This window comes from Xenopus tropicalis, chromosome 7, assembly GCF_000004195.4.
Source record: "Xenopus tropicalis strain Nigerian chromosome 7, UCB_Xtro_10.0, whole genome shotgun sequence".
Classification (NCBI taxonomy): Eukaryota; Metazoa; Chordata; class Amphibia; order Anura; family Pipidae; genus Xenopus; species Xenopus tropicalis.
In genome coordinates this window covers 120,069,761-120,079,670 of record NC_030683.2, presented here as the reverse complement: position 1 = coordinate 120,079,670, position 9,910 = coordinate 120,069,761, and the positions used below count along the sequence as shown (strand labels likewise).

General features: G+C 45.6%; 1 protein-coding gene across 1 annotated transcript; it reads left to right on the top strand.

Moving 5' to 3' along the window:
* Positions 1–1,329: 1,329 nt before the first annotated feature.
* On the top strand, positions 1,330–8,362 carry btg5.3 (B-cell translocation gene 5, gene 3). Its single transcript, NM_203686.1, has 5 exons — positions 1,330–1,367; positions 4,323–4,524; positions 5,770–5,904; positions 6,442–6,700; positions 7,783–8,362. Exons 2-5 carry the CDS (start codon positions 4,352–4,354, stop codon positions 7,891–7,893), a joined length of 678 nt encoding a protein of 225 aa, NP_989017.1. The 5' UTR covers positions 1,330–1,367; positions 4,323–4,351; the 3' UTR covers positions 7,894–8,362.
* The last annotated feature ends 1,548 nt before the right edge of the window (positions 8,363–9,910 follow it).

Genomic DNA, 9,910 nt, shown 5'->3' with positions numbered 1-9,910 from the left:
ATCAGTCTGCCCTTTGTCTCAAATAATCCTTTCACATTAGCCCTGTTATTTGAACTGTGTTTTATTTTGCCCTATTATCCGGCTGCCCCTTATTGTATGAGCACCCTGAGTGGGGCAAATACAGTGTGTGAATGGGAGAGTGCATTGTGGGGGGGGGGGGGGGGTGCATTATGGGGGGGGGAGAGCATTATGGGAGGGGGAGTGCATTATGGGGGGGGGTGCATTATGGGGGGGGGGAGTGCATTATGGGGGGGGAGAGCATTATGGGAGGGGGAGAGCATTATGTGGGGGGGAGTTCATTATGGGGGGGGGAGTGCATTATGGGAGGGGGAGAGCATTATGTGGGGGGGAGTGCATTATGGGAGGGGGGGAGAGCATTATGGGAGGGGGGGCGGAGAGCATTATGGGAGGGGGAGTGCATTATGGGGGAGGGGGAGAGCATTATGTGTGGGTGAGTGCATTATGGGGGGGGGAGGGCATTATGGGGGGGGGGAGAGCATTATGGGAGGGGGAGAGCATTATGGGGGGGGGGAGTGCATTATGGGAGGGGGAGAGCATTATGTGGGGGGGAGTGCATTATGGGGGGGGGAGTGCATTATGGGAGGGGGGGGGTGAGAGCATTATGGGAGGGGGAGAGCATTATGGGGGGGGAGAGCATTATGGGGGGGGAGTGCATTATGGGAGGGGGAGAGCATTATGTGGGGGGGAGTGCATTATGGGGGGGGAGTGCATTATGGGAGGGGGGAGAGCATTATGGGGGGGGCGGAGAGCATTATGGGGGGGCTTTAGCTTTCACGTTCTCAATATAAAGTGGTTTCATCCATTTACAGTGTGTGACTACAGCAGTCAGGGAAGGAGGGGGTATCAAGGAGGATGTCGGGTAATGCAGGCCAGAGGCTGCAGTACAGATATGAGTTCCCTTCTCTAGTTATGAATTGCAGTGCATGCTGGGATGTGTAGTTCAGACCACACACTCATGTTTCTGGGTACAAACTGGTACAATAACTGAAGGGCAGGACAGTGCCAGTGTGATTAGTGGAGGCAATTCAATTCCATATAAAGAATAAGCGATAAACTCGCAGTCTTAGCGCTAAAACATAGTAAATAAAGCGCCAGAGCCCCGCAGGGTGCCGCCACTTGCCTCCCAGCCCCGGGGGTGGGCGGGCTCCTCCCAACCATTAGCATATCCAGGGCCAGAGGTGCGAACAGACAGCGCCGCCAGCCAATCAGGAGGCGCCGAGACCCCGTCTCTGCCTCTTGCCTTTCCCTATAGAGAATATAAAGCTGCGGTACGGCCTGATTTGCACGTACACTCCCCGGGGGTCAAGTCTACCAGCGCCTCACCGGGATCGGAACCGCTCAGTCTGGTAAGTTTAATCATTACTTCTCCCTTTCAGGCAGCAGCACTGTAATGTTTCTCTCATCAGGGGCCCCACAAGGGCCACATTCATACAGGGGGTACAGTTTCTCAGCATTTGTGGGAGTTCTATGGGAATACTGGGCTCCTGGGGGTTGCTATAGGATAGGGGCCTAACTACAGAGGAAGCAGACCCTTGAGTTTAACCAACAACTTCAGTATATATTCATAGAACATGGATGGGATTTTGGGGCCCTAAATTGAATTATATAGTTATATAGTTACTGACACAGCTAATATGGCACAGTATTGCTTGAATTAACACTCAAACTGGCAATCATTCCCTTACACACTCACTCACATCTCACACTCACACATACACACTCACTCACTCACATCTCCCACTCACACATACACACTCACTCACTCACATCTCCCACTCACACATACACACTCACTCACATCTCCCACTCACACATACACACTCACTCACATCTCCCACTCACACATACACACTCACTCACTCACATCTCCCACTAACACATACACACTCACATCTCCCACTAACACATACACACACTCACTCACATACACACTCACATCTCCCACTCACACATACACACTCACTCACATCTCCCACTCACACATACACACTCACTCACTCACATCTCCCACTCACACATACACACTCACTCACATCTCCCACTCACACATACACACTCACTCACTCACATCTCCCACTAACACATACACACACTCACTCACATACACACTCACATCTCACACATACACACTCACTCACATCTCCCACTCACACATACACACTCACTCACATACACACTCACATCTCCCACTCACACATACACACTCACTCACATACACACTCACATCTCCCACTCACACATACACACTCACTCACTCACATCTCCCACTCACACATACACACTCACTCACATACACACTCACATCTCCCACTCACACATACACACTCACATCTCCCACTCACACATACACACTCACACACATACACACTCACTCACATACACACAAACACATACACAAACTCACATACACACTCACATCTCCCACTCTCACATACACACTCACACATACACACTCACTCACATCTCCCACTCACACATACACACACTCACTCACTCACATACACACTCACTCATACACACTCACATCTTCCACTTAAACATACACAGACATATTCACTCACATCTCCCACTCACACATACACACACTCACTCACATACTCACTCACTCACACATACACACTCACACATACACACACTCCCTCACATACTCACTCACTCATACACACTCACTCACATCTCACACATACACACTCACTCACATCTTCCACTTAAACATACACACTCATACACACTCACTCACTCATACACCCTCACTCACATCTCACACATACACACACTCACTCACATACACACTCACTCATACACACTCACTCACATCTCACACTCACACATACACACTCACTCACTCACATCTCCCACTCACACATACACACTCACTCACTCACATCTCCCACTCACACATACACACTCACTCACATCTCCCACTCACACATACACACTCACTCACATCTCCCACTCACACATACACACTCACTCACTCACATCTCCCACTAACACATACACACTCACATCTCCCACTAACACATACACACACTCACTCACATACACACTCACATCTCCCACTCACACATACACACTCACTCACATCTCCCACTCACACATACACACTCACTCACTCACATCTCCCACTCACACATACACACTCACTCACATCTCCCACTCACACATACACACTCACTCACTCACATCTCCCACTAACACATACACACACTCACTCACATACACACTCACATCTCACACATACACACTCACTCACATCTCCCACTCACACATACACACTCACTCACATACACACTCACATCTCCCACTCACACATACACACTCACTCACATACACACTCACATCTCCCACTCACACATACACACTCACTCACTCACATCTCCCACTCACACATACACACTCACTCACATACACACTCACATCTCCCACTCACACATACACACTCACATCTCCCACTCACACATACACACTCACACACATACACACTCACTCACATACACACAAACACATACACAAACTCACATACACACTCACATCTCCCACTCTCACATACACACTCACACATACACACTCACTCACATCTCCCACTCACACATACACACACTCACTCACTCACATACACACTCACTCATACACACTCACATCTTCCACTTAAACATACACAGACATATTCACTCACATCTCCCACTCACACATACACACACTCACTCACATACTCACTCACTCACACATACACACTCACACATACACACACTCCCTCACATACTCACTCACTCATACACACTCACTCACATCTCACACATACACACTCACTCACATCTTCCACTTAAACATACACACTCATACACACTCACTCACTCATACACCCTCACTCACATCTCACACATACACACACTCACTCACATACACACTCACTCATACACACTCACTCACATCTCACACATACACACTCACTCACATCGTCCACTTAAACATACTCACTCACACACATACACACTCACTCACATCTCACACAGACACACTCACTCACATCTCCCACTCATACATACACACTCACTCACACACATACACACTCACACATAGACACTCTCACTCACATCTCCCACTCATACATACACACTCACACATACACACTCACTCACATCTTCCACTCAAACATACACACTAACTCACACACATACACACTCACATCTCCCACTCACACATACACACTCACTTCTCCCACTCACACTATTACAGTAACATTATACATATATTGGACTGAGAGTAGTAACAATTTGTTGGTTTTTTTGTTACTTTAGTGAATATGAATGTTTTTGTGCCGCCGGAGATGAGGGAGGAAATAGTGACCGGGGTGAACTACCTGAAGGCTCTGGCTTGCAGATTCCACCGCTTGGATCCCATGGTGGTGGAGGCATTTGGGGAGAGGCTGGTGGAGATTCTGTGCCGGAGATACACGGGGCACTGGTACCCAGAGAAGCCCATGAAGGGCCAGGCATACAGGTACACACATTTAAATGGATCATTTATTTTTTCAGTTTCAGAGCTATTTATGTTTTTATCATTATTAATGTTGTAACAACAGCACCACCCGCTGGTCAGTCCCTGTAACTGTACAGACAGAGAGATATCCCTTTCCCATTTCCTCCCTGAGCAGAGCAACATCAGAACCCTTCCCTGTTTCCCTTCAGAAGGTATATCTCTCTGCCTGTACAGTTACAGGAACTGACCAGCAGATGGTGCTGTTGTTACAAAACATGTAAACTGCTAAAGTGCTGAGAAAAGCACCCTGAGCAACTTTATGTTTGATTTTTTTTTTTTTTTGTTTGTTTTTAATTTACTTATCCAGCTGTTTAAGTGTTGACTTTAGAGGAAGGGCTATTATAATAGTTGCACAGTAGCCGGGGTTGGAAGTAGCCACATATTCATCATTAGGAGGCCGGTGCCTGTGATTCGCAGTACAATATGCATGATTAGCCTAATCCCAATCGCCCTATAGGGACAATGAGAAGTCTATGACGTTTACATATTAAAGGAAAACTAACGCCACTGACAGACGGGGGGGGGGGGCTTGAGTCTATAGGCTGAATGTTGTGTAGCCCCAATCAGCATTCGGAACGTTGATTTCCCATTGGACGAGCCTTTATTTCTGCTCCCGAATGACCTTCCCTATCTGATACTCATTGTTCAGCAAGGCTTGGGGCTAATGATAATGAGCTCGTTAACCTGATTAACATACCTGCCCTTTCTCTTCTTACCTGGGGGCACAAAGGGAGTGTTTATCCCTATCTCTGCTATAGTATCACCTTAGTGCTGAATAAGAACACAAGGCCACTGCTGAAATAGCACCCCCAGCAGGCAGGGCATACTTACAGCCTTACTGTGCATCACTCAGCACTTCTACTGGGTCCATTATTCCCCTTGGTCCCTTTGGTTCTGCTTTGTTAGTTGTTCCGCCCCCAAGTGTGTATAATGCCAGCCTTGCCAACGTGCCCCCCCAGGCAATCCCAATGTGTATAGATAAGGCCAATGATTATGAGTCCTCAGTTATAATATCTGATACCGTGTGTCTCAACCCTTTCTCCTTGTAGAGTGTAAGCTCTTTTGGGCAGGGCTCCCTTTACCTCCTGTATCGGTTACTGATTGCTTTATATGTTACTCTGTATGCCCAATGTATGTAACCCACTTATTGTACAGCGCTGCGGGATATGTTGGCGCTTTATAAATAAATGGTACCTTGGTCTCTAGGTGTATCCGGATCAACAGGCATCAGACGGATGAGAGTATTGCGGAAGCCTGTGCCCTTTGTGGCATCTCATACACAGATTTGTCACTGCCAAAAGAGATAACTCTATGGATTGACCCCTATGAAGTGTCTTGCCGGTGAGTAACCCCCTTGGGAACTGGTAGGGAATGAGTGCCGTTACAACCGAAATCTCTTTGGATTCAGGCTATTAGCAGTTTTACACTGGAAGAGTAACAGGAGCGCCCTCTGCTGTTCTTCCTGGATATTGCCTTGTAGAATGGGAGATGCTTCGTTTACTGAGAATGGAATTGTCCCCTGACGCCTCCCTGCTCACTTTTTTTGACGGGAGTCAAAGGTGTAATTACAGAGGAAACAGACTCTATGGCTGTAGGGGGACCCAAGAGTGCAGAAGGCCCAGTAGGGTCCTAATTAATAAGTGATTTCAATATATCTTGGTGAAACAGGTCAACTTAACAATATTTCAGGGTCCTAAATTGAATTTGCTGTGGGGCCCAGTAACATCTAGTTATACCACTGAGACTAGTGATAACTATGAGCAGCTGCCGGAGCCAATAGACAGTTGTACATGTTGGGTATACGTCCCCTTTATGGGAAAACTATGTAAGTTGACTTGAGGGTCCCTCAATAACCAAAACATCTTATTTAATTGTCAGGCTGCGGGAGAAGAATCACCCGTTCACTGTGGCGAGCTTTGATCCCAGGGACAATCGCGTTTTGTCAACAAGTTTAGAGAGCAAGACCCCGGCCTCCCCGTCAGACAGCGGCATAGACTGCTCCAGCCCCGGCTTATCCTCATGGGTGGGCGACAGGGGAGAAGATATGGACAGCGGGAATGATAGCAGCAATGAAGAACTCACCCACATTTACTCAGAACAGGTGGCTTGGACCCCCGGTGGGGTTTGCCTAACTCCGGTAAGGAAGGGGCTGGAGGGCAGTATGTTGAGAAGGGCCTTTTTAGTTTCTGCAGGTTTTCATTTGAACTCTTGGCATGGATAAGGTGCAGTAATGAAGCTAGAATACCATGGCTCCAATAGCTAATGCATAATTGCTTCTATCTGTCTCAGCCAAACTGCGCTGTTTGAATGTACTGGTATGGGATCCCTTATCCTGTACATTTAAACAGCCCATCTTCCATAGACTCCATTTTAATCAAATAATTCAGAATTTTAAAACTGATTTCCCTTTTCTCTGTAATAATAAAACAGTACCTGTACTTGATCCCGACTAAGATATAATTACCCCTTATTGGGGGCAGAACAGTCCTATTGGGTTTATTTAATGGTTAAATGATTCCCTTTTCTCTGTAATAATAAAACAGTACCTGTACTTGATCCCAACTAAGATATAATTACCCCTTATTGGGGGCAGAACAGCCCTATTGGGTTTATTTCTTGGTTAAATGATTCCCTTTTCTCTGTAATAATAAAACAGTACCTGTACTTGATCCCAACTAAGATATAATTACCCCTTATTGGGGGCAGAACAGCCCTATTGGGTTTATTTAATGGTTAAATGATTCCCTTTTCTCTGTAATAATAAAACAGTACCTGTACTTGATCCCAACTAAGATATAATTACCCCTTATTGGGGGCAGAACAGCCCTATTGGGTTTATTTAATGGTTAAATGATTCCCTTTTCTCTGTAATAATAAAACAGTACCTGTACTTGATCCCAACTAAGATATAATTACCCCTTATTGGGGGCAGAACAGCCCTATTGCGTTTATTTAATGGTTAAATGATTCCCTTTTCTCTGTAATAATAAAACAGTACCTGTACTTGATCCCAACTAAGATGTAAATAATCCTTATTGGATACAAAACAATCCTATTGGGTTTAATTAATGTTTTATTGATTTTTTTTAGTAGACTTAAGGTATGGAGATCCAAATTACGTAAAGACCCCTTATCCGGAATACCCTTGGTCCTAAGCATTCTGGATAACGGGTCCTATACTTGTACTTTTATTCACACTGCATTTTCTTCCTATTTCAGACCACTACGTCCTTATACAGAACATCTTCCCCACTATGGATCCCCACGTGGAGAGCAGCAGACTATATGTACAACACCATGAATAGCACAGAGCCGGGCTTCTGGATGTAGCCATATGCCACGGAGGAAGTGCGCCACTTGCTGGACACTCTTAGAGAAGACACCCTACAAGCTCTTCATGTAGGACACTGTGGGAAGAGTAGAGGCCCATAGCTGTACATGGAGGGCAAGAAGAGAAGCAATGAGAGGGAATAAGGACTAACGATTTTAACCGGTTTCTATCGGGTGGAAGAATTAATATATTGTAAGTGAACCTGTTCCATGGGGGGCAGCACTGGTCCCACTATGGCAGTTGGCACCACTTTAATACCAACCCTAACCTTTCAACCACTGCCACTACAGAGATCATTCTGCCTCCCCCATTTGTTATAATGACCCATATAACTGTACTTATTATCATTTAATAATGCTAAGGGCTATGCATTCACCTACAATATATAATAATATACATATACAGTTGCCACATGTGGTACAAGTCGGTCTGTATGCAGATGTGTATAGATGAAGTTCTTCTGCTGGACAGGAGCCTAAATGTATTTATTTCTTATTGTATATATTTTTATAGGAAAAATTGGTATTTAAATATCAATAAACTTTTGAGGGTTTTTTTACACACGTTTTGTATTGTGTGTTTGTATATATATGATATCTGCCTGCCTTTGGCTGTGCAGCAGGGTTTAGTGTCCCTTTAAGCCAATGTGACACCAGGGTGCTAAGTACATCTTTTCCACCAGAGGGCACTGTCACCATGCTTTATAATATACATTATATGCAATACAACAATATAAGTCTGCTATCAGATCTGATAGTATATCTTACTACATTCCCCTGATAGTGTATCTTACTGTATTCTCCCAGAGACAATGTGTGTATCTATGTATATTTGTATATAGTGCTACTTGTGTGAGTAGAGCTTTACAGTCAAACAGAAGAGATAGGGAATGATAAGGGCTGTGCCAGACGGGGAGATTAGTCGCCACGCGACAAATCTCTACTCTAATCTCTAATCTTTTTCCTCAATCTCTAAGGGTGAAGACACACAGAGCTACTAGTAGCAGCTACTTTTTCACAGCTACTAAACGCCAAAAAATACCCTGCCATAGACAATACTGAGAATTGCCTCTGCTAAAATACATGTTGAGAATGTTATCAGTAAATGATCAGTATTGTCTATTTTTGTAGCCACTACAAGTAGCTGCTACTAGTAGCTCCGTGTGTCTTCACCCTAAGGGCAGTGACACATGGGGAGATTAGTCACCGTGCGACAAATCTTCGTTATTTCGGGCGATACACGGTAATGGGAGTGGCACCATTGCCCCCCCTGAATATGAGGTTCTCACTAAGGGGCACTCTTACTATGAGAGCTGGATATATTCACACTGTCAGACCCTTCCTACACTTACACAATAACGCCACGGCCCCTTACACAGTTTCATACAGCAAACTCCATGCTGCTGAGTGATATGAGAGTTTGACCAATATGGCAGAACTTTTTGTACTTATTTTGCACTCCCTGATGTGCCATAAGCCTTAAGGTCCCCATACACTATAAGATCTGCTCGCTTGGCGATGTCGCCAAGCGAGTGGATCTTTACCCGATATCCCCACCTACGGGTGGGTGATATGGGGTAGGAAGTTGCTTTAAAAAAAAATAATCCGATCGTTTGGCCCTGGGGCCAAATGATCGGATTACAGTTGCGGCCATGGGGCAGTCGGTTCGGGGACCGCATCAACAAGCCGATGCGGTCCCCGATCCGACTGGATTTTCTAACCTGGCCGATCAATATCTGGCCAATTTCAGGCCAGATATCGGTCGGCCAGGCCGCTCGTTTCTTCCCATACACGGGCCGATTAGCTGCCGAATCAGTCCAAGGGAGCGATATCGGCAGCTTCTATCGGCCCGTGTATGGGGGCCTTAAGGCAGCCAATTGTAGGGATCATTACAGGGTGAGCCCCCCAACTGGGCACTATATGCAGGGCAACTACTGGGGAACGGAATATGTTGGCGTTTTATAAATAGATGTTAATAATAATAATAATAATTAATAAACCCAGTGCCGATTTCTCA